Genomic DNA, 25,567 nt, shown 5'->3' on the forward strand with positions numbered 1-25,567 from the left:
GGGAGTTAAGAGATATGTACACATAGACATAGCAAGTGGAATGATAGACAATGGAGATGTGAAAGGATGAGGGGATGAGCGGGGGATAGATGATGAGAAAATTACTTAATGGGTACAATGTACATTACTTGAAGGATGGATACCCTAAAAGCCTTAATGATCACAATACAATCTATGTATGTAACAAAATGGCATTTGTACCTCATACATTTATACAAAAGATTGTTTTTATAAAGACATCATTATCATTTTTTTCTTAAGTGAGATCATAATACTATTCTGCAACTTGTTATTTCTATTTAATGACATATCTAATGGTAATTTCTCGAGGTACATTACAATCTCTTATTCTTAACAGCCAGATGAATATATTACAATAGACTCAACCAGTGTCCTATTTAGATGGTTTCTAGTTTTTGCTATTATAAAGCCTTGGTGAACATTCTTATATACAGTATTTATATACATGTGTATTTATTGGATAAATTCTTGCAAATACAATTACCAGGTCAAGAGATTTGCATTTAGAATAGTAATAGTTGATGCCAAGCTGTCTTCAAAAATGATTTACTAATTCACACTTTCTTATATATGAGAGTGCGTGTTTCATCAATTCCTCACCAACATTTTAAATATTTGCCAATCTGAAGGGTTAAAAATATATTTCATTACTAACTTACTTACATTTTAAATTATGAGTGAGGTTGATAATATTTTCATATGTTTAGTATCCATTTGTATGTTTTTCCTGTGAATCTCTTATTTTTGCTTTTTGCCCATTTTCTATTGCTTGGTTAGCCTTTTTTTTTCCAGATGGAGTCTTGCTCTGTCGCCCAGGCTGGAGTGCAGTGGCATGATCTTGGCTCACTGCAAGCTCCGCCTTCTGGGTTCATGCCGTTCTCCTGCCTCAGCCTCCCTAGTAGCTGAGACTACAGGCACCCGCCACCACGCCTGGCTAATTTTTTGCATTTTTAGTAGCGACGGGGTTTCACCATGTTAGCCAGGATGGTCCCGATCTCCTGACATCACGATCCACCCACCTTGGCCTCCAGGTTAGCCTTTTAAGAAATTGAACTATAAAAGGTCAATGGATATTAAAGAAATGTTACTGTAGTTCAGAACACTTTACAGATATGGGCTTTTAAACTTGAGTTCTAGAGGAGCTTGAAAAGCAATAAAGATTTCCTACACACATGAAGTGTTTTATAAGCACAAAACTATATGCACATCATCTAATATAACCTTCACAGCAATCTTCTGAGGCAGGTCTTGTCATCCCCATTTAATGGATGAGGAAAGTGAGATTCAGATAGACAAAGTAACTTTATGCGGGTACAAATTTTTGAAAGATTTTGAAAAGGGCCCATAAAGATTACAGGGTATTTTGTCTAGCACATTCTTTCAGAATATCTGCATCTTTATTATCTTTGAGCTATTTTTCAACTTAAATGAGTAGAAAATGGTTAGAAATGCAAGTGATTCTTGTCACTAGAAATGCAAATAAGTCATGTTTGGTGGAGATGAAATTGGTTATTTCCCTATGGCTATTGACTCTTGTTTTTCTTTATTTGTAATTCATTTCAGCATTCCTGATTGCCTGTATGCTTGTCTGTTCCTTTAATATGTGTGCATGTTCACCTTTGAGCTGGTTATGACATCTTAGCAGTTCTCTCATTAATTAATGAGCTAAATAAAACTTGGGCATTTGTTCATTTTCTATCTTCCTTAGTTCATTTTGTGCTGCTATTACAGCATACCACAGCTTGGGTAATTAATATATGAACAGAAATTTATTGGCTCATGGTTCTGGAGGCTGGGAAGTCCAAGAACAAGGGACTGGCATCTGGTGAGGGCCCTCTTGCTGTCAAGGTGTGTCATACCATGGTGGAAGGAAAAAGGTGGAGAAGTGGAGGAGAGAAGGGGAGAGAAGGTGCTGGGGGTTGGGAGGTGGAGAGAGAGAGATTCTGAACTTATCCTTTTATAAGGAACACATTCTGGTAATAACAACATTAATCCATTCATAAGGACAGAGACTAATGGCCTAATCACCTCTTAAAAGTTCTATCTCTTAACACTGTTACAGCAGTGATTAGGTTTCTGACACACACTTTTGGGGGGCACATTCAAACCATAGCAATATTTTTTTGTTTTACCTTTCTAAAATAGTTATCCTTGATCTTCTTTCAAGTCTATAGTCCTCATAGCTAGAATATGAAGCTGTCAAGATCTGACTCAGATATGTCTGACAGGGATTGTTTATTATTATTATTTTAAGCCCCAGAGCTCTTTGAAAAGCTGATGAAAGCAATGAACCCTTTCCCTAGAAAAAATAAACGCACAGATACACACAATTTTGCATAGTCTCTTGGGAGCTCCTCGACTTCCTGGAGACTGGTTTAAGAACTCCTGGAATACAGCTTGAGATCAGAATGGATGCTCAAGCTCAGAAGTAGAAAGAGGTAGAAGGTGTATCTGGGAAAATGAGTTTTTCTTAATATGGCTTGAGTGCCCACCATGTGCCAAAATGTATTAACTCATTTAATTGTCACAGAAACTCTAAGAGGCAAGAAATTGTTGTTATCCAGGGAACAGGTACAGAGAGGGCACATGCCACTTGCCCAAGGTCACACAGCTGGCAAGAGTTCTAAAGTGATTCCTTTATTCCACAAACATAAGGTAAAGGGAATAAAAATAATTATTGGGGAGAAAATTCCTAGGGGGAAAGAAATGGCCTCAGAAAATCAATGTTTACCTCAGTAGTGAAGCTGAGACATCTGGTCATCTGAATCTCTATGGTTGGGAAAATCCTGTTTCAAGAGGAGCCTGGGGAAGAAGAGTATGTTGCTGAGAAAGGGGAGTGGGACCCCAGAGCAGAGGGGACCTGCATCTTTTCCATCCCTCTTACAAGTTTGGAGATCTGCAAGTCTCATCCATGGCCTTCCTACCACCAGGGCATGAGAAATGGCTGTGTGAGGTCTAGAATGAGTGAGACCTGCTGCCTGGCCCAGGGCTCCCACGGCCCTAGAAGTGTGTGGGAGAGTTGTCAGCTTTTCCTCTTGCTCATGAGAGAGAGAGGAAGCCAGCGAGGATTCACAACTATGGTGAGAGGCTACAGTGGAGGATGTGGAGTGAACCCCCCAACGGGGAGTTGAATGGGGTGATACATCTCTAGGGCAGAGGGGTCATGCCCAAGGCCAGGCTAGATAAGACACTAGTAGGAGACTGAGAAAGCTGGGAAGCAAACGTCCCCTCTGGGAGGCTGGAGGTGGCATTTGCATAAACACTTCTCCAACCCTCCCCCTCAGCCTAGCAAAGACCCCCGTCGGAAGAAGGGGAACAGAGGGCAACGATTTCAAGTGACTGCCTTTAAACCTGAAGTGCCTGAGGCATCAGTAACCTAGAAGTTACCAGAATACATTTCCTGCAAACAACATAGAAAGTAAATCCAGTTATAGCAAAATGATAGAAATTTTATTTTGCACATTTGAGTTTAGGGTCCTAAAACGGGTACCTGCTACCCAAGTGATGAGCTACTGCCTTTGTTTGTTAACTGCTCTTTCCTCCCTCAGCCTCTAGCCTTCTCCTTTCATCCAGCGGTGCTAGAGACCTGGTGTTGATATCCACGTTCATAGGCTCTGAGTGATCTGGCACTTTTAAGATGGCAAAGCACTTTTGCATTCTGTGGGCTGTTGTCTGTAGTTCTGGCATATTGCATGCCTGAAGGCAGAGCTAGCACTGCTACCTCCAATACAGATGAGAAAACCGAGGCCCAGAGAGATTAATGGTAAGGTTACACAGCAAATTAGAAGGAGTGTAGGACTAAGACCTAGGCTTCCCATCTCCCGGTCCAACTCCTGGCTGGGTCAGGGGTGCAGGTAGATTGCAGAGGATCTGGGATTTGGGGACGATTCCTGGAATTTAGGCTTGTGCAAGAGGTCATTCCAGGCTTCCAGCTTAGGGGAGCAGGCCCTGTCCTCCACCTGCAAGGACAAGAATCAGAGACACCTGTGCAGAAGGGATGCTCAGCGGATGACCTCCCTGAGAGCAGGAACTACTCATCCTGGGCTGGGATCCAAAGCAGCCACTTTTGCAGTGGAATCTTGGAATAACAATATCACTCCACAATGGGCCTCGCCTTCACTTCGCAAAGTACTCTCATATCCTCTCAGAGCCTCCTGAATGCTCTTTGAGGCAGGCCTGGCTACCTTCATTTTACGGATAGGAAAACTGAGGCTCAGACAGAACATGTGGTTTGCCCAGGGTCTTTGCATGGAAATAGGGAGTTGAATGAAAGCTCAGGCTTTCGAGGACAGAGTGAGGCTGGTCTTCCAGCTGGTCCCTTTTCATATATCCTGGAAAGATAAACTGGATGAAAAGAGCTTTCCGTCCTACTTTTCATTTGTGCCAGAAATGACAACATACCTTCCCCATCCAGCAAGATAACTAAAGACACTAAATCCTGTTCAGAATTTAAAAAACTTTCTACATTTTTCTCTCACTCTGAGATGCTTACAGTCATCAAGAATGTGTTAGACTTGGGCCAACAGCAAGGTTGTTGAGCGAGTGTTCTACTTTCAGAGGTGGGCCAGCACCACCTTTTGACAAACGTGGACAGAAACTGAATTATCTCTACATCCCATTCTGTTTATGGAGGTAGGTACTCATGTGTCATGGATGAATGCATGCAGGAACAAACAACCTCTCCTTGGCCTCCTCTGTGCCTCAGTGCCCCCCATGGAAGGAAGGGTCTTCAGAAATCATCTTATCCAGCTGGCTCCTCTTACAGATGAGGTCCAGAGAGGGTGAGTGAGCGGCTGGAGGTCACACAGCAAGTTAGAGGAAACACAGGTGCTGGAGGATTACCTCCCTATTTCAGAGCTTGGCCTGAGATCTCATCCAGCCTGTCTTCTGAACCAGGAGAGCAGCTTTAGCCGGGAGAGAAGAAAGCTGTCCTTTATTGTTTACTTTGCTTTTGAGTCTGGTGCAGCCTTCTAACTGGCATGTTCAGGGTAGCTTCCTGGGCAGTGGGCCATTTTTGGATTGTGAGATCGATTTCCCCAGAGGCCCAGGCACGTCTGCTACCTGCCTTCCCCTGGAGAGGAAAGTGGCTCATTTGGGGAGAGCATGTCCAATCTTTATGTTGAAGTAGCACAGATGCTGCCCCATTTGGGGTGTGGAGATGGAAGGACACATAGCACAGGGATGCAAGTTTGATGGATGGGAGGACCTGGGACAGGCTGTGTTTCCCATGGGTGTGCTGGGAGGAGGGTGATCCAGGCAGGGAACCAGGCAGAGGCCAGCTGATCTTGAGCCGATGGACAACAGCTCGTGGGAGGAGCCAGTCTGTGCAGAGCAGTGGTTGTCCACATGGGCCCCTGTCACAGGGAGAGGTCAGGAGAGAGAAGTGAGTCCTAAGCTGTCTCTGCAGCTTCTCAGCCTTTCCCTCCATGGCTTGGGCAGCTAAGGGTGGGTAATGTGATCCACTTGTTCTGGTTTGCTCAGGACCTTCTGGGTTTAGTTCTGAAAGTCCTGTGTGGACCCATGCAAACCTGGATGGTTGGTTACTGTAGGTGGGGAGAAGTGCATGGTCTGGGGATTTAAATGCTGGCTTGAGTCCTGGCACTTACAATTGTTTGACATGGAAAAGTCACTTTGCCTCTCAGAGCCCAGCTTCTGCATTTGCAAAGAATGAATAAATGAAAAATCCCGTCTCATGGCATCGCTGTGGGCATGTAAAAACCTTTAACTCTAGGGCAGGGAAGTATTGTCTATTTTGTTTACTGCTCTATCCCCAGTGTTTAGCACCTGGTGCCCATTCAAAAATATGTGCTGTCTCCATGAATGGTTCCCTAAATACTTAGGGAGCACTTCCTAGGTGCTAAGCATCCTCTACGTCTCAGTTATTTCATCCTCATCAAAAAACTTTATTACATTCTCAGAGGGATAAGGTGACTCTTCCAAGCCACACCTCAGGCAATTCAGAGCTGGGATTCGAACTCAGGCACTCTGATTCCAGAGCCCGTGTGTCCAATGTCTGTGTACTACAATTCCCTCTCTGATCCTGTTTTGTAAACTGAGAAGTTTTGCACAGGAAGGACAGGCACCATGATGTTCACTAAGGGAGCAGGACATGAGGACAGAGAGGCAGCCACTTGTCCCAGGCCCCACAGTCTTCCAGATTTCTCCTTGCCCCATGGTGTTGCTAAAAGAATTTTCCTTGCACTTTTTCCTGTAGACAGAGCCCCCAAGGTGCTTCTTCATATCTGGGTCTGACTGGGATATTCCCAGACAATGGCTCCCTCCACCCTACCTTGAGGCCTCAGCCACTTACAGCCACATCCAGATTTGTGGGTAGAGCCACACTGGCTTCACTCAGCTGCTGTGGAGCCCACAGGCTGCCAATCTTCTCCTGCTTCCGCCGCTTGGCTCGCTGATTCTGGAACCAGATCTTTAATTAGAGAGAAAGGATGGGGATAAGCAAGAGTTTTCCTCCATCTAATACCACTTCCCCCAAATTCATAATAACTACACCTTCCAAGGGACTGCACTTTATAGTCTGTAAAGCTCTGTGGCATCCAGGATGTCTTTGGATCTGGAGGTCAGCTTTCTGAGAGGGAACCAGGGTTTCCACCTTCAATGCCTATAGGGCCAGGGGGCCATGCATGAGTGAAGCAGCTGGTGCTGCACAGTTGGGAGTGGCGGGGTCTGTGGTGAATAGAGCCAAAATGGGGCAGCTTCTCAGCTCCTGTCAACAGTCACCACATGGAAATGTGAGTCCGGTGTTGCAGGTTCATGCAATCTCCAAAGTGGAATATTGATTTATATGTGAAAGCTTCTGAGTTTTAAACTACTGTACAGACCAAATGGAAGTCATGTGTGGGCCACCCCTTTTCAACCCCTGGGGCCTCTTGGCAGGCTGAATATTGGCAGCTCCCTGTGTTCCGGAGCAGGTGCTGATGGTCCCTGACTTGTGGCCATTTATCCTTGGTAATTCTGCATAGGCAGGTGTTGAATTCTGGGCTTCGTGGCTGATACAGGGGCTTCCCATTTAGCTAGTGCCTGATTCTGGATGGGCAGAAAAAGGAGAGAAGTCTTAGACAGGAGTGGTCCTCAGCCAGAAGGAAAGGATAGAATAAAGAATGGAATGTTGGCCTGATTTTGAATTAGAATAAGTCCATCACATTTGTGCAAAGCAAAAAAGGAGAGCAACTTAGAAAACTATTTTAGAGAGAATGCTAATGGTGCCACAGTCAGATCTGGTGGAACGTCATGTGCTAGAGTGGCACTTGCAAAGCTGGGTGCATGTGAAGAGGGCAGGAAATACCTCTGGTGAGTGACAATGGGCTACTGTATTTCTAATCCTGCATGAAGCAATAAACTGGGGTGAAGAGATCACAGATGAGAGATTAGCCTGTTGGTGCTTAAACCAGGTCTCCGACAAAGACCATGAATTCAAGACCTTTTCCACTTCCCTACACTGCCTCCAAAGGGATCCCCATGTGTTCTAGATCAGGGGTTGACAAACTGCAGCCTACAGGCTAAATCTGGCCTTCCACCGGTTTTTGAATGGCTCATGAACTAAGAATCGTTTTCACATTTTTAAATGGCTAGAAAAAAAGAAGGGTAATATTTTATGACACAGGCAAATTACACAACATTCAAATTTCATGTTCATAAAGTTTGTTTACATATTTTCTGAGGCTGCTTTTGTGCTACCTTGGCCTGGTTGAACAGTTGCTCATGACACTGACAATATACCCTGCAAAGTCTAACGTCATTACCATCTGGCTCTTTGCAGAAAGGTTGTTGACCCCTGATCTAGATGGCCAAGACCTATTTTGTGAATGAGGCTGCATGGTGAACGATGTTTGGGAACTGTTTCCAAGTGGGGAGGAAGAGTATGGAGCAGAGCTCCATGGTGATCACTGATGCCACTTCACTCCCTTTCCATTCCCAATGGAGAGAAACCATTTTGGAGCTATAGTGACCTCATTTCATGGAAAATAATATTTGGCCAAAATGACTGTACTCACAGGATAAAGCCAACATAAACTTTTAGATGAGGCAACCCCGAAAGGCCCAGGATATATTGTGTCTCACACATGGTCCCAAGGGCATGGAGGCTGTGGGCTGAGGCAGGGATGGCTGTACCTGCACCCGAGCTTCTGGGAGGTTGATCCTGGCTGCCAGCTGGCTGCGGATGTGAACATCTGGGTAGTGGGTAAAGTGGAAGATCTTCTCCAGCTCATGCAGCTGCTCGGTGGTGAAGGTGGTACGAACCCTCCGCTTGCTCTTCCTTCCTTCTGCATGGGAGAGGGTCCAAGTTGGGTCAGTGGCCTTGGTGTCAGCACCTAGGTGGGGTTTTTGTGTTGCCTTGTCCTACCCTTCCACCCCACTGCTGCTCCTGAGCCTTGGCCCCGGCTCCTCAAGCTTGGAGCTTCACAGTATTCTCTTTCCTGAAATCCTCCGCCTCTAGACCGACCCTCACCCACCATGGACAGTGAGGCCAAGTTAACCTTCTAGAAAATCTTCTCTGATTGTGCCTTTCTGCTGCTACTTTGCCTTCAATGACTTCCTTTTGTCTACAGCAGGAAATGGCAAACTATGGCCACCAGGCCAAATCTGGCCCACTGTCTGTCTTTAAATAAAGTTTTATTAGAACACAGCTTCTCCTTTGGTTTACATATTGTCTCTGACAGTTTTTGCACTATAACAGCAGAGTTGAATCATTGCAACAGAGACTGTGTGGCCTGCAAAGACTAAAGTAATTACCACCTGGTTCTTCATAGAAAAAATGTGTCAGTGTTGGTCTACAAAGTAAAGGCTGAGCTCGATAGCAGTCAAAGCTGTTGACAGCCTGTCTCCAACCCACCTGTCCAGCCTCCGTTCTAGTCAGGGCTGGCTACATCATTTGTGGGGCACAGTGCAAGATGAGAATGTGGGGCCTATTGCTCAAAAAGCAGAAAAATAGCTTTTTATTTTTTCCATAGTCTCTTAAACTGTCATAGTGGGTTTTTATTTGCTATTTCATGTCATGCATCCCTCAGAGAGCACAAGGATACTCACAGGGTGAGATTAGGCCTCGCAGGTACCTGGGGACCCACTCTAAGACTTAGAGTCATGGATACCCCATGAAGAAACTTGGTTCCACTCTGCAACTCAGTGTTTGACCTCAACCCTTTGTGAAGCCCTGCCCAGTCCCCTTCCCCACCAAGATAGAGGGAGCAGCAGTTGCTGGGTAGGAGCAGGGAAACCGTTGACCAAGACCATCCTAGGACAGCTGGGAGGTTATGAGTAGGCATTGATCGCCTCTGGTTCATGCATCACTGTTTCACTGCATTCCACTAATCAGAGATTCAAACATGCAATTATTAAGATTTCAAGATGGCGACAATATGCATTCAGTCCCATTCTCAGAGCCTCCTTCTAAGCACAGGGTCCTGAACATCTGCATTGGCCATACACACACCCATGAAGCCAGCCCTGCCTCCAATACTTTGTTGACCCACACACCTTTCTCATTCAAGTTGGGCTGCTTACCATATCCATAACACAACACGTGTGTGCTTATCACTTTGTTTTTTCTAAGGCAATCCCCTCTGTCTGGGATCACCTCTTCTCTCTTGTCTGCAATTCTAACATCTGCTGATTCTTCAGCATCTGCATTCATTCTTATAATCTCCAAAAATTATTTCCTAATCTTTCTAGCCCTGGGTAATCTTTCTTACTGGCAATATCTTCATTTCACTTGCTACCTTTGTCATTCATTCATCTACCTTTTTGTTAAGTACGTACCTCTTTGTGCCAGGCACAACGCTAGGCAGTGAGTTGCAGAAAAGCTGAAGGCTTGATCCTTGATTGGAAGCACTCATCATATGGTGAGATAAGAGGTACAGATAGCTTGCACATGACCTAGAATAAGTGGTGGTCACTGTGCTAACAGAGGGAGGTGGACACCTGTTGGGATTTATCTGTCCAGAAGTGCCTCTTTCCTGGGAACTGCCCTGCCCTCCTTTTGAAAACTATTCTTCACATACAACAACCAGGTAGTTGTAGTGGGAACTGGATTGGTTCAAGTGTGGGAACCTGAACTGGAACTATTGGAATCCATCCCTGGAATTTTTTTTTATACAACTAGGAAAGAGAATCAAACCCCTCTAGTGGTACAGTGGTGGTGGATGTGAGAAGTAGGATGAGCTCCATCAACTACCATCTCTCTTGTCATGTTGCTGAAGTTGTTTGCAGGGAGGTATAGAGCTAATTATGGGATATATTTTGGAGAGAGGCTGTCAGGTGAGATTGATGGATTATCTTTTGGCTGAGATAAACCAGGGACAACAATTTGGTTTCGGCTTGAGCAAAAGATATGTGTGTGTGTGTGTGTGTGTGTGTGTTCGTGTGTTTGTATTATGGGGAAATCAGGTGTTCATTTTGGACATGTTAAATGTGTGATGCCTATTGGCTAGCTAAAGGAAGCTATGGAATAGGAAGATGCATTGATAAGTTTGGAGCTCAAAGGGGAACTGAGGACTGAGGTTCAAATTAGGGAATTGTCAGCATCTATTTGGCCTTTGTAGTCATGGGAATGGGTATCACATAGGCAGAAAGTGTAGGTGGGGAAGAGGAGAGGGCCCAGGAGCAAGTCTGCGGTGCCTCCACCATGTAGAGGTTCAGCAGTGAGGAAGGCAACAAAGAGACCGAGAAGGGGAGGCCTCTGAAGGAGGAGGAAAGTGAGGACTGAAAGAAGGCACAGTCAGCTGGGTCCATGCTGCAGAGAGACCAATTATGATAGGGACAGAAAAGTGGTCATTGAACCTGGCCACACAATGGAGAGTAAGGAAGATTGCCCCATTGGCAGAATGGGAGACTCAACCAGCATTGCCTGTAGCTCCTGGTTGGAGCCAGGTAACAGAGGACATTGGAGGAAGGACCAAACCTGGTGGCAGTGGTTTTGTTTACTTGACCATGGACTTCTGAGGACAGAATTAAAATCCTTGTCTTAGTTGGACCACAGATTGTCCCTGTGATATGATTGTAGGGATTGTAGAAAAGGCACAAACCCTCTCCCCAGATCACCTTCACTTTTGGGGCCCAGTGGAATTCCTACCATTCTAGCTAACACCTTGCCTCTCCTGATTTTTTCCACATTCCTTGTAAGAAAAACTGCTCTCGGGAAATAATTAAGAACCGAGGTACTTCTTGTCCCAGGGTCACTTACACTCATGCTCAGAGAACTCTAAGCCTCCCAGGGAAGGGAGCCTCATGTGTCTGCTGTCATTCGTCTCTAGGCTGTGAGCCCCTGGAGGGCGGGGACTGTATCTGAGTAGGGACTGTAACTGACTGTATCTGAGACCAGCTGAGGAACTGGCTCCCCGAGAGAGCTTAACAAATATATGCCTTAAACGGATAAAAGTAGAATTCAGGCTCTGCTCTCAATCCTGTTGGACAGAAAAGACTTCCACAGGATTCGTCTGAAACCTTGTACAGTGTCAGATGTCACACATCAGAAAGGATGACTGACATGAGCTGAAGCTGCTCCAAAGGAGGGGTGGAAGTCTGAGCTCCAGCTGAGGTCTCCTGACTCCCAGTCAGCCCACTTTCTTTTTACCCCAAATAAGAGAGGTAAAGCCATCACACACTAAGAATTGGAGTAGACACTCAGTGAAAAATAGATTTCACTTCTGAGGGTTTAACACCTGAAGAAATCAACTAATTTGTTTTCTTTCTTGGTGCTTATGATCGACCTGCTGTCATTGGATAGTAGAAAACCCAGTGAGCTGGACATCGGAAAATCCAAGCTCTGTTCCTGGTTCCACTCTGCAACTTGTGCCACATTCTGGATTCATGATCTGGGCCTCAGTCTCCCCATCAGTAGAATGGAGGGGGAGAAAGGCATTGAATGATCAGGTCACTAAGGCAAAATCCACCCTGACATTTATAATCCTCTGTCTCTGGGATGGAGGACGAATAGCTCAAAAGCCCTCGCCCCAGGCTTGCCTGCAGGACCCATTTACTTGGTGAAAGGGACAGGGCCAGTGACATTTCTCTCTGGGAAGCCACCAGGCCCGGTTGCCTCAGTTGTAGAAATGGGATCTCAAGTTTGCTTTTGCTCTCACTCCTTTCTACCACCCCTCATTTTTGTTGTTAATCCATTTTTATCCTTTCAAAGTACTTTCGCTCACTATTGTGGATTTTTGGAAGCTTCTTGGGAGTCGCAGGCAGTGAGGCTTTGAACATTACTCCCCACTAGAGTAAGTTATTGGCCTGTGACCCACCTCTGTAGGCGAGCCTCATCTCTGCCTCTCCTTCTCTACCCGCCCTTCCCTCCGCTAGTCCACACTGCGTTTTTAACTTCGTGGTTTTTTTTTTTTTTTAAAGATATTTATTCTATGTTTAGAGCTGGTGTTGTGTTTAAGGGAAATAGCTGATGTCAGTCAGAATTGATGTAGACAGAAATGGCAGGTGTTAATTCATTCCAAGAGCTCAGTGAATGTCGTCTCTGTAACCAGCACCTAATAGGCACTGAGGGTCAGTCTGCAGGAGTACGAAATGAACAAGCCATGCTTGACAGTATAGGATTTACTCCTTCATTCATTCAGTCAGTCAGCATATTAGATGATAGTAAATGATATAGTGCAGTTCTGTAGGAAGCTGCAAAAAAAAAAAATTACAAAAGGGAAGATTCCAGGTTGACCTGGAAAACTGAGGTGTCAAGGACAGCAGGGAGTTGAGGTCTTCCTGGGACTATAGAACTGTGGGAGAGAATGTGGGGTGTGGAACCAGAATACAGGAAATGAAATAATATGGAGAACAGAGGAGTAGAAACAGAAGACAGGTCATAATGAAAATAAGCCAGCTCCTCCATTTACCCCAGAAGGAAACTCAGGTGAACAAGGATTTATGACCAAGAATAGAATCTATAATAAAATAAATATTTCAAAGCTTCCATTTGTGTAACCAAAGGAGCAGCTTTTAAGACATGATGGCTTTTTCCTGTTCCCAAGAGTACTGGAAGAAGGTAATTTAGAAGTGGGGTGAAGAAGGAAAGGATCTAAACTCTTCTCTGCAAAACAACCTGACTGCTGACTTCATGGGGGAGTGGCTGCCTGCCAAGTCATATTCTGGTGAGAAAAATATGTTTTCTCATTAGCTTTGAACTACACATCCTCAGGATAAATGTTTGTCCTTGAGAGGTGATGATGATGATGATGATGATGATGATGTTGGGCCTGTGTCTCACAGTTTTAGTGGCCTCTCTTGGAATGAGGGGTGCCTAAAATTCACACTGGTGAGGAATTATGACTGGAAAGACCCAACCAGAAGGCCAAAAGCAGTTTTGGGAGAGACAGATAGACTTCAACCTGGAGTCACGGAAATGAGGTTAGGATCTGAGGCTGTGCCTTGTGAAGGGTTTAACTCCTTCGAACTGCATTGTCCAATATGGTAGCCCCTAGCTACATGTGACTATTTAAATTAAATAGAGTAAAAAATTCAGTTTCTTAGTCATACTCTCCATTGCTCGATAGCCACATGTGGCTAGTGGCTACGATATGGGACAGTGCAGATATAGGACATTGTTATCATCACAGGAAGTTCTTTTGGACAATGCTACCTTAGAGGGTCTCCCACTGGATTTTTGAAAAAGTCATATTCTGGTTCTAACTTTAAGTTTCTCCCTGCATTGCAAGTTCCTCTAATTGCCACATGGTAGGATTACAGTTACATTTCTTTTACCTTTTTATCTGTATTTTCTATTTTTCTGTAATATACAGGAATTTCTTGTGTAAATAAACAACCAAATAAAACAGCAGGGTGGAAAGAGATGAGAATAAAGAAATCACTGAAACAATTAGGAAAGATCACTGAAATCTCCCACCTGGAAGGAGAACCAGATCAGGAGTGAGAAAACACTTGGGTTCCCACCCAGCCCAGCATCTCCCTACCAGGTTCTGGGCAGAGAAGCCAAGAAGCAGGTGGTCACAGCTCAGCCTACCTGGGGAGTGGGCACGTGAGGACAACAGTGTAGGGGGATGGAGCCAGCAGGAAAGAAAGAAAGTATCTGACAGGTATACCTTCAAGTATAGTGTCAGCTTTGATGGCTTTGGGGAAACCGCAAGTATAGGGAAGGCGAGAGGAAGAGAGGACTGCCCCACATTCACATCTCTGCTGGTGCCTGGGGAGAAGGAGGATAACCAGGGGAAGGGATGGTGCCCAGGAGTTCTGGGCGATGAGTCAGAGCAGAGTCCCCCTAACCATGGCCCACAAAGCAGGGTGGGAGCGTAAAGAGCAGTGTCCAAGGGGGCAGCTCAGGAATGATGAAGGTCAGCACTTCAACTTTCCTACAGGAAAAGGGGAGGCTGTGAGGGTGCCAGGAAGGCTGATGCTTGGGTTACAGACCACAGAGAGTTACAAATAAGGGAACAAGGTGGGAGAAGGCAGAACAGCATAATATGGAACAGAGAAGAAGGTAGAATGCAGTTCAGCATGTAGAATTTCGGAAACTCCTTATTAGACAAGAGGCTGGAAAATACAAGCTCATTGATGGCCCTGGCCCATGCATAGGATAGAATTCTCAATCACCAGGAGAAACCAGGGTGTTCTGGGTACCTGCTAAGAGGGGACACTTCTGAGGCAGCATGGATCATCCTGGAAGGAGAACTGGATCAGGAGTGAGAAAACCCTTGGGTTCCCATCCAGCGCAGCATCTCCCTACCAGGTTCTGGGCAGAGAAACCGAGAAGCAGGTGGTCACAGCCCAGCACACCTGGGGAGTGGGCACTTGGGGACAACAGTGGAGGGGGATGGAGGCAGCAGGGAACTGCCACCCTTTTCAAGTTGCTCGTCTACCCGTTGTTAATGGTGCAAGCTGCGACTCACAATTTAATAGGTCTTCAAAGAGAATGAATCAGCAGAACTTAATTAAACCTGAGCCGTTTAGCACATTGATCATACGAAATACACAATTTACACAGGTGATTAGGCCACCTAATTATAAACTGATGTTTCTCCTCGCTCAATGCCCTCCCCTGATTGCTTCTTCTCTGGGGTCTGCTAATTGGTCCTGGTTGTGCAGGTAAAGGCCCAGGGGACTTTGCCGCTGGGCAGTCTCTGGAAATGGGCCTCATCCTTGTCTTCTGAAAACAGTGGGTTCACCATGGAGGACACCCAGGGCCCCCTTTGCAGCCCTCCTGTAGGCTGGGGACACCTCCTGACACACGAAGGTGGGGTGCGGGGCAGGAGTCTCCCCATGGCTGACCTGTGCTGGCCTCATTTCGCTAGTCAGGCCACAGACTTTCTTTGGCTCCCTGTGCCCACAGGGAACAAGGAAGGCTTCTTAACATGGCGTTCAAGGCCTTTGCCATTCCATCATTCTAGCATCATCTGCTTTCCCTCTATTGTCATTTCCATAATTTTAGTCCCACCTGACCATTTCCAGATTCCCCAAATCAGCTATGCACTTTCATTTTCCAGGTCCTTGTTCTGTGCTCCCTGAGTCTGGAATGCCTTGTCCTCCTCCTTTGCCTAGCAAACTCCTACTCATCCATCAAAGCTCAAATCAATCAAATATTTCTTTCCAAGGTCTGTTGTGAATCTCCTAGTTGAAACACAATAGGTTTTTTTTTAAATTTAAGACTGAAATTTCAGCTTACAACAAACTAGCTTCCATATTTGTATGAAAAATTTTTTCTGTGAGTCTCTATGAGTCAATCAATCAAAATATCTGTAGTGATTATTATTGGATGGTGAGATGGTAGAATTATAGTTACATTTCTTTTACCTTTTTATCTGTATTTTCTATTTTTCTGTAATACACAGGAACTTCTTGTGTAAATAAATAACAAAATAAAACAGCAAGTTGGAAAGAGATGAGAATAAAGAAATCACTGCAACAATTAGGAGGAGACCCTTGAGAAACTCACCAGAAAGGGAGTGCCACTCCCAGGGGTGACTGGCTTAGCGCTCTCTAGGCAGTGTGAAGCTTGCATCTTCCACACCTGTGGTCTCACTTTCATAATATTTTATAAGTATGAATTTTAGCATAGGTACTCCCCCCACCACAAACCCACACACACCCACACTCACCCATACTTTTTACTTATGTATCTTAAAAATTTTTTGTTTCTTCCTTTTTTTATTTTAAAGCAACTGTACCCTTTGTTTAAAGGAAATCATAAGGAAACCCTACAAAACAAACAGCAGTAGAGCTCCTTTATTGAAGTGTGTGTGTGGCCCACTCCATCTTCCCTTCATCCAAGGCAGCTCTGGTCATGCATCTCAATGAAAGCCTGAAGTTCCCAAAACATTTTAAAATCTAAGGCTTAAAAAATGCTGATGTACATATACAAAGGCCAAAGTTCTTGGCTTGACACACTTGACCTTCCATCTACCTTACCTCTTTCATCTCTTGTGACTATGCTCCATGAATTTTAGACTCCAGCCACTCAATTTTGTTGTTTCTCAAAGGATTACTCCTTTTTATACCTCTTGGGTGCTTCACAGGCTTTCCTTTTCCTGGCATGTCCTGTCCCCTTCTCTGCCTGACTCCATCTCAAAAGCCACTACTTCTCTGAAGGGCTGTCTCTGATGGTGTTATGCAGAGTTCATTATTGCCTATTCTGTGTTCTAAAGCACTTTATTAGGTTTGTATATCATATTTGTGTTATGACAACGTGACTAATGACAATGTGCTTAGGTCTGGTGAGATTAAACATGAAGCATGGGCACAGATTATTGGGACAGGGTAGCAATGGGTTGATTTCGTGTGCTATAATATTTCAACAGTTCTAACTCCCTTCCTTGCTGGGAAGTTGTGTGCATGCATGCATGCACGTGTGTCTGTGCATGTGTGTGTTTATGCTTCAGACCCTCTCCACTTCCTCTCCAATCTATACTGTGTTGATGCAGGGGAATAATCAGACAACACAAGCTGTGCAGTCAGGGGATGTTTCAAGGTGTGACACAGGAAGTGTCCTAGAACTTGTTCCTATTCAATGGGGAAATCCATGTTTAGTTATCCTTCTTGCCAAGAACTGAGGAGGAATTTAATTGTTCTCTTTGCTTAAATACTTACGGAAGGCCGACCAAGGTGGCAAAAGTGCAGAATGCCCGGATTAGAGATATACAAAGCCACAGGGCTTTGCAAACAGGAGGAAGAGACATTTCTGGCCAACAAATTATTAACAACTGCCTCCTTACAAGGAGTGGGGAGGAAACCGCTTTAGCAACACACCATTGATAAAGAAACTTGAGGGTTCCATATATGGAGACTAAAATGATGTACGAAGAGTTCTAAGGGTCCTGAAATAAGGAACCGTCATCCCAGCACGGAACAGTCAAGTAGAAGAAGGGGAACAGCAAGATGAAGACTCCAGACAAGGCCCAAGCACACACAGCTGCTCCAGCCACACTCTCTGGTCTCAGTTGACTGGTTTGGAGGTGGACATCTCACTCAAGCTCTGCCAATGGGTGTCCCTCCCCTGGGGCTTTTGAACATGGGATTTTAGAGAGCTTGAGGATGTCACTGGAGGCTGATGTAACTCTTGGAGCTATTGGAAGCTATTAGGAGAACGCCAATTAGCAGCAAGAAAGAGGTGAGCCTACATGCAGAGAGAAACAGCTGCAGAGACTTGATGACGTAATTGGCTCTGGATCCCATCACAGCTGAAGGTTGCTTATCATTCTGCCCTTCACGTGGCTTAGTCTGGGAAGTGATTTCTTAATTTTCTCCAAGGCAATACATGTCCCTCTCCATTTTAGCTAGTCTAAGATAATTTTTGTCAATTGGAACCAAATAGCTCTCATTAATACTGATTACTGTACATTTTCCTGTGGAAAATTTGAAAATGGTTCTTCATTCCCCTAGGAATACAAAGCAAAAATAAAAATCTCTACCATAGCCTGCAAGGCCAGCGTGGGTTGGCTCCTTTCTGGCTCCTAGACCTCAAATTGTATCCTTGGACATCATCTATTAATAGGCCCTTGCCCTTGGGGCTCCGTCTGTGTGGAATGCCCTCCCTTCCACCCTACTCAGTCTTCAGATTACAGACCAACCATAACTTCTCTGTGAAGCATTTTCTGACCTGCCTGACAGACCAAACTCCCATGGAATAGTCCCTTGGAGTACCATGTCACCATCTCCCCAGCACTTGCCACAATTGTAATTGTACTTTCATTTGTGATTACTTGATGGTTATTTGTCTCACCTGCTGTCAGATCAGTGGCAGCATTAGATTCTCCTAGGAAAAAGAAACGCAGGGATCCCATTGATTCTACATTATGGTGAGTATGAATAATAATAGAAATAAAGTACACAATAAATGTTATGTGCTGGAATCATCCTGAAACCATTTCCTCACCCACCATCTATGGAAAAATCATCTTCCACAAAACCGGCCAAAAAGTTTGGGTACCACTGCTCTACACCATCTCCAGCGCCCAACTCAGTACCATAGTGGCTGTCAGATGGGTTTGCAACTTCGTGGACACTCCTCCTTTCAAATTCTCCTTAAGCGGGCCCAACCTGGTGACTCATTTCTAATGAATGAAATGCAGTAAAAGTGATGTGATGCGATTTCTCAGGCTAAGTCCTAAAAGGAAGCTGCTTCCATTTGGCTGTCCCTCTAGGATTGTTTACTTTAAGAAAGGCTATCTGCCATTTTGTAAGGACACTCAAGCTGCATGTGGAGGGCCCTATATAGGGAAGAACTGGGTCCTCCCACCAGTGGTTGTTACCAACTCACCAGCCATGTGAGTAAACCACTATGGACATGAATCTTTTATTCCAGTCCAGCCTCCAGATGACTGCAACCCCAAATAACATCTTCACTGCAATCTTATGAGGGACCCTGGGCCAGAACCACCCAGTTAAGTTACTCCCAAATTCCTGATCCACAAAACTGAGTGAGATAATAAATATTTATTATCTTAAGCTACTAAGTTTTGGGATGATTTGTTGTACAATAGGTAGGCCTGGCACTCAGTAGATATTCAGTGGCTGTTTGTTGCCTGTCTGGATAAATAATACAATGAATAAATCAAACTTAAATTATAGCCAACGTTTTAAGCCTCCTCCTCTGCCCATTTGGATTTCTCCTAGCTCTGACATTCTGGGCCCTATGATTATAGTTGATGTTGTCAATGGCTGGCTTGTATCACCCAGACCTTTCCGTGCTCCATATCTACTTCTTGCTGCCAGGGTTTGTCTTTAGGGATCAAATCCTTGGATAATTCTGGGGAGTATGTTTGCTCCATTTCCCAAAGGATTTGAGCTTCAGTTACCCATAGGGGCCACTGGTTTAATAACACACCATTTATTCATTGCCTCCCCTTCCTTGTGTTATTTCACTACTTCCTTGCATGTCCCATATCAACTACTTGGCTCAGATCCTTTCCTTAGGATCTGCTTTTCTGGGGGACCCCACACTAATACAGTGCTCTTTTTTGCAGGTAGGGGCCATGACTTGTACTTTCTTGTGCTCCCACAGGGCCTGAGACTGAGCCAGGTTCTCAATTCTAGAACCAGTCTCCCGGTATCCCTGTAGGAAGGTCCCCATAGCTCTGATGCCAGGAACTGAGAGGTGGAGTCCATTGGAGAAAGACTAAAGCACACTTCTCTTGGGGAAGTGCCCATTTTTAACTCCACATCCTTTTGCCCTGTTCTTGTCTGCTCTGATGGGAGCTCCTGGGTCTACCTGGGTAAGAGCCAGAGCTGTTAATCACCAGGTGATGAGATACACACAGGCCTTAGTCACAGCCTCAAACCAGGGCTGCCTCTCCCAGTTCCCATAGCAGAGCAGCTGTCTTTGATTTCAGGTAGTTCAGGGGAGGAGGAGGGCTAGGGAAAGGAGGGAGAAGAGAGGGAGGAGGAGGGCTAGGGAAAGGAGGGAGAAGAGAGGGAGGAGGAGAGGAGAAAGAGGTGAAGGACCGGGAAGGAAAAGCACCCTCTCTCCACAGGTGCCTGACTCAGGGTACCTCTCCCTTCCTTGTGGGGTCCTTTCTGCTGCTTCTCCGTCTCCCGAGACAGCACTGAAGAGGCCATTTTTCTCCGAGTGGGAGCTGACAGTTGTTGATCTCTCCTTGCCGGGAATTTTGCTCCAAATAGAGTCTTTGTAGATATAATTAAGGCTCTGGGCATAAGATCATTGCAGATTTAGGGTGGGCCCTAAATCCAATGACAGGTGTCCTTATAAGAGAAAGGGACATTACACACACACACACACGGCAAGGCTGTGAGAAGATGGAGGCAAAGTGGAGTGATGCGTCTACAAGTCAAAGAAGGATAAGGGTTTCTGGAACCACCAGAAACCGTGAGAGAGGCATGGATCAGATTTTCCCTTGGAGCCTCCAGAAGGAGCTGTCTCTGCCAATACCTGGATTTCAGACTTCTGGCTTTCTGAATGGTAGGATAATACATTTCTGTGTTTTAAGCCACTCAGGTTGTGGTAATTTGTTACAACAGCCATAGAAAATTAATACAGGGAGGAAGAGGGGAAAGAAGAGGAAGAGGTGGCAGGAGGAGCAGTGGCTTCTAAATGGCAAAGACGCCAAAGCATTTAAAGGGCAAGAAAGGTTTGGAATTTGGAGAGGAGCTGCCTGCACCTCGAAGGTGGACAGGGCTGGGGAGGGTGTGATGGGAGGTGAGCCTGGGACGAACAGGGCCAGTCTGGGAAGGACTTTGAGTGCCACACTAATGTGTCAGGGTCATGTCCTTGACGAGCTGCAGCATGAGGGCCAAATCTGGCCCGACCCCTGTTTTTGTATATAAAGTTTTATTGGAACATAAGCCTACCCATTTATTTACACATTGTCTACAGATAAGTTTCAGCTGTGATGGAAGAGTTGCGTAATTGTGACAGAGACCATCTGACCATCAAAGCTTAAAATTACCATCTGTTCCTTTGCAGAAAAACGTTGCTGTCCCTTGCTACAGGATGCTTCTCAAATGCCAAGAATTCTACCGTGCCCCTGGCCAGCTCCACCAGACAAGATGGGCAGAAGGCAGCACTGCCCCAAGGTGGTACTGCCAGGGACTTCCATCCCCCTCCAGGTGAGTAGTCACTGCATCTTGTTTTATTCACCTTCACCTCCCCAGCCCCTAGCCTGGCCCAGAGTAAGCACTCAGTGATTAGCCACTGACTGAATGAATAGCTGGTGAACAGGCAAGGGAAGATATACCTGGGTTCCCCACAGGCCAGGCAGTCCATACTGGTTTACCCACTTGGGTGGTCTCTCTTCCTTGTCAATTTTCTATCACCTTTCCCCTGGGGCCTATGATTTCCCCACAGAGGATTGTCAGTGGTAGAGGTGCAAAGATGGTCTCTCTCTCTCTCTCTCTCTTCCCAGGGTCTGAGCTTTCAGACTGGGTCTCCCTTAACTTTGGAGGGTCCTGGGTTTTGGAGGGCTTCCCTCTCCTTGGAGGAGAGAGCAGGAGGCTGGGTGTAGAATCTTTTCAGATAGAGAGGTCCTCTTGGATTTTCCCATTGACTTTTAAGACCTGGGAGGGTCCAATCTATAGATCATGAAGGTCCCTGCAGGAATGGGAAGGTGTCAGGGGGGACCTTGGTCCCTGCCATGAGAAATGAGGACAGTAGAGCACTACACTAACCTTGGAGCCCAGATAACTAGCCTGGCCCCATCTCTTGCATGTACTGGCTCTGTAGCTTGGAACAAACCACTTCACCTTTTTGAGTCTCAGCTTCCTCAGGGGACCACTTCCTTGGGCCACCAACATCAGAATCATTTGGGAGAGCTTGTTAGAATGCAGATTCCTGGGCCTTTTGACTTAGAGTCAGAGTCTTGGTGCTGGGCCTAACAGGCTGCATTTTAATAAGCTCCCTAGGTGAGATGGCAAGGGCTGTCTGTGAGCCAGTCTAGGAAGCCTTTTCAATGTTAAGTGGAGACAAAGAGGAACTTATTCCTCTATCATTATTCTTGGGACAGGAGAGGGTGTTGCTATTTCTGGTACTGTTGCTCTCTGCTGAGGGGTCCTGCACAAAAGGAGGGACATAAAACAGGGAAGTAGAGAAGCATCAGCCAGCAGCAACAAGCACAGGGCTGGGCATGAGGGCTCCTGTGAGGGTAGGGAGAGGCCTTCCAGTCTCTCTGCTCCTGCCCTGCCTGGGATCATGACCATCCTTTCCACAGGGAGAAAGATTCTACGGTGGAAAATCACCACAAGGGAATCCTCCAAGGTTTTTCAGCAACTAATTTGTTGTTAAATTGGTCATGGCATGTCAGAGCTGGGAGAGACCTTACGAATATTCTAGCCCTGCTCTTTCATGTTACAGGTGGGGAGATTGAGGCCAGAGAGGGAAGTGACTGGCTTGAAGTCCTCCCGTGCATTGGGGCCAGATCTGGGCTTAGAGGGCAGGTTTCCTGAATCCCTGCCCTCTTCACCCAGTGTGTTTCACAGACTCCAGCTCATTTGCAATTTCTGCAGGTTTCTTTTATATAGTTTCTGGCAAGTTCATATCCCATCTGTATTATTTGTTTAGCATTTTCCCAAATAGACTTTTGTGTTTGACTCAAATAATAAATGTATTTTAAAATAAGACCTTATATCATGATCATACACGGATAACAGTGTCTTTCATCATAAATACAAGGTTAGTGTAAAGGTAATTACAGGACTATTGAGCTAGATCATCTTTATCTATGTACCCACCAAGATCATCTTGAGAGACGCCAGTGGGACCCTCTCCAAGCTTTCAGAAATGCTGCATTCCAGCATAGTGGGAGACAGATGGATTTAAACTATGTTCAGGAATAATCTAGAGTAGATGGTCTAGACCACCAGGGTTCAATTCTAGTGCTCATTACTCACATAGTTTTTGTGGGGGATTTATCTTCTCTTCTTGGTTTCATCATCTGTAAGCTGGGCTCCCAAGTGTGACAATGAGATGGGAAAATGGCCACAAAAGTGCTGTAGAAGGAATATACCACCACCCGATGTCACCACTGCTAGTCTGGTCAGCACTTACTGGGGTCTGTTCTGGGACCAGATGGATAGCTGACACGGAACATGCCAGAATCTTCCGTGGAGGCCTAGAAAGAGTGGTTTCCTTTCTGAAGCCTGCCGTCATCAGGCTAGGGGAAGGGAAGCTGCTCTGGTAGGAAGAGTGAGACCTCTCGATCATAGATTTATACAACTGCAGCAGGAGAGACTCAGGACCCCAATGGGAACATTCCTGTGAATCTTTAATGGACTGGAAGATATTAATGAACTTCCAAAAATTAAGCTAGAGACCCTTTCCCTTTGGAAAACTCAGCTACAGGGAAACACACCAGGCTCCTTCCTGCCTGCAGACACACAGCCCTCCTGGTCTTCCTCATGCCTGCAGCTGAGTGCGACCCCTCATCAGCTCCCTTCATGGGAGACTTGCCTGGTCGGTGGGGATGTGGAGTTCTATTTATGGCAGGTAATGACATTAAGGGCTCCCTGAGCTTCCTTTCCAGCATTTTCTTGGATTAAAAGGGGTGAAAAGGGGAGAGAACTGAGAACCTCATGTGAGATATTCCAGGCTCGGTGACAGTCAGACTGACAAGGCCCTTGAGACATCGCCAGCTTCACCATTTCTTATTCCTTCACCCAGGTGTTTTGCCGAGAATAAACCTGAGGCTGCAGTGGACAGGGACTTTCCTGAGGTCACACGGCAGGCCAGGGCAGAGCTAAGACTCACATCCTGGGTTCCTGACTCTTAGCAGGTATGTGTGTCCACCTCAATGCCCCAATGCGGCTTTCCTCCCTTCTTCAAGCTGGCTCTCGATCTACCTGGTCACTGTTATCTGGGGACATGCCTTGGGGTGGCCATTGGCTTGGGGAAGGTGATCAGGGTGGACAGACTTTTCCGAAGCCAAAGCTTCAGCCCCTGGAAGTTGTGCAGACTGAACTTGGCTTATGAAGAGGAGGTTGTGCTGGGCCCAGCAGGGATATGGGGGAGTCAGAGCCAGGTCCTTATAGTGGGGCTTCTGTTTACCAGCTATGTAATTTGGGGACATTATCCTCCTCTTCTTTTTCACAGATGAGTTTTCTTATCCATCCAGTTACGATAATCGTGCTTTTCTACTGAAATTAAAAGAGAATGCCTATGACATCGTCAATGCTGGGTAAATGGTAGCTAGCATTCTTAGCCGGGGCCTGGTTACAATAACAAGCCCCAGGTCCCTGCATTCTGCAACTAACTGAGCCTTGGTGTCTGCAGCTGAAAAACCACAGTTTTGGGTTAGATTGAAAGGTATATCAGGAAACCAGCCCAGAGCCAGGTCTTGCTCTGAATTTTTGAGTCCTCTATCCAGTTAATATGGATGGAGAAGCTTTTTCTCTGCCTGACCCCAGCTGGGTCTTGGAGACCAGGAAACAGAAAGAAATGATCAGAAGACACTTACCCTGGGGCTGGTCCTTTGGAGGCTTTTCTAGCCCAGAGCCTGAGGCCGCAGCTTCTCTGGGGCCCTCTCCACCTGGCCCTTCTAGTCTGTCCATATCACTCCTCCTGGCAGGCCTCTTTAGGATTGCCTCGATGGAGAAGGACAGGCCCAGCTTCTTCGGGGCCTCACAGCACCCCAAGCTATTTCTCTCCATATCCCTGCAGAGAGCAGGGCCCACCTCAGCACACATTGAGGGGCTCAGGGGCGACTCTGTGTAGGCCAAGGAGGGTGCCAGTGGAGAGTGGCGTACTTTCTCCCCTGAACCTCCTGGGGTCAAGAGGGCGCGTGGAGGTGACGAACAGAGAGCCTCCAGTTAGATGATCCAAGCAGGATTTCGTGTCCACAGGGACTTCCATGGGCAGGTCACAGCAGAAGAGCTGGGAGGAGTGGTATCCTGTGCCCACGGTTCACAGCCCTTACCAGTTTGATGTCAAAGGAGTTATCATGGCTGAATTTGGGTTCAATCTTCCAGAGAAGGGTCTTCTCTGATGCAGTTGCCTGCACAATCATCAGCTTAGGCCAGGATCCCTGAGGTCACCGTGCAGTGGCGAACAAAGAGAAGAGGGAGAAACAATAAGGCACAGGAAAGAGGAGGTCAGTCTCCAGAGGAGGTTTCGAGGCAGGGGTCCACCTTTGCCCTTTCTCTGGCTTCTGGCCCTTTCCTGTGGCTCTAGCCAGCCTCTAGGAGGAGGTTGGAGTGCCACCCTTGGCCTCAGGTGGCCAATTCAGTCCTGGGCTTTACTGCAGCTTGAGGGGTCTTCCCAGACACCCATCTTTACTTCCTTCAGTTCTGCTGCTTCCAGACTCGAGAACGTACCTTCAGCGCATCAGTGCTCCTGCTGTCCTGCACGTGGAGGCTGAGGAAAGGGGGTCCCTTGGTGCTGCCAGGCCTGTCTCTTCTCTGTGCCACGGCTGGGCTGAACTGTGAGTCTGATTCTTCTCAGGTGCCTCTGGGCTGGCCCTGGCTTTTTTTCTGTCCTATTTTCCCTGATGTCACTTCACATGCGAAGCCCTCTCTCCACAGGTGCCTGACCCAGGGTACCTCTCCCTTCCTTGTGGGGTCCTTTCTGCTGTTTCTCCCAGTCTCCTGAGACAGAACTGAAGAGGCCCTTTCTCTCTGACTGGGAGCTGACAGTTGTTGATCT

The 25,567-nt window shown here is 46.2% G+C and overlaps 1 protein-coding gene across 1 annotated transcript; it reads right to left on the reverse strand.

Moving 5' to 3' along the window:
* Nucleotides 1–810: 810 nt before the first annotated feature.
* ISX (intestine specific homeobox) lies at nt 811–25,567 on the reverse strand. Its single transcript, XM_030815198.1, has 5 exons — nt 25,240–25,567; nt 24,384–24,950; nt 8,152–8,303; nt 6,332–6,448; nt 811–5,375 (listed from the first exon to the last, which is right to left on the reverse strand). The coding sequence occupies exons 2-5, from the start codon at nt 24,610–24,612 to the stop codon at nt 5,136–5,138; spliced, it is 738 nt and encodes a 245-aa protein (XP_030671058.1). The 5' UTR covers nt 24,613–24,950; nt 25,240–25,567; the 3' UTR covers nt 811–5,135.

The sequence above is a fragment of the Nomascus leucogenys genome, chromosome 7b (assembly GCF_006542625.1).
Source record: "Nomascus leucogenys isolate Asia chromosome 7b, Asia_NLE_v1, whole genome shotgun sequence".
In the NCBI taxonomy this organism is placed as follows: Eukaryota; Metazoa; Chordata; class Mammalia; order Primates; family Hylobatidae; genus Nomascus; species Nomascus leucogenys.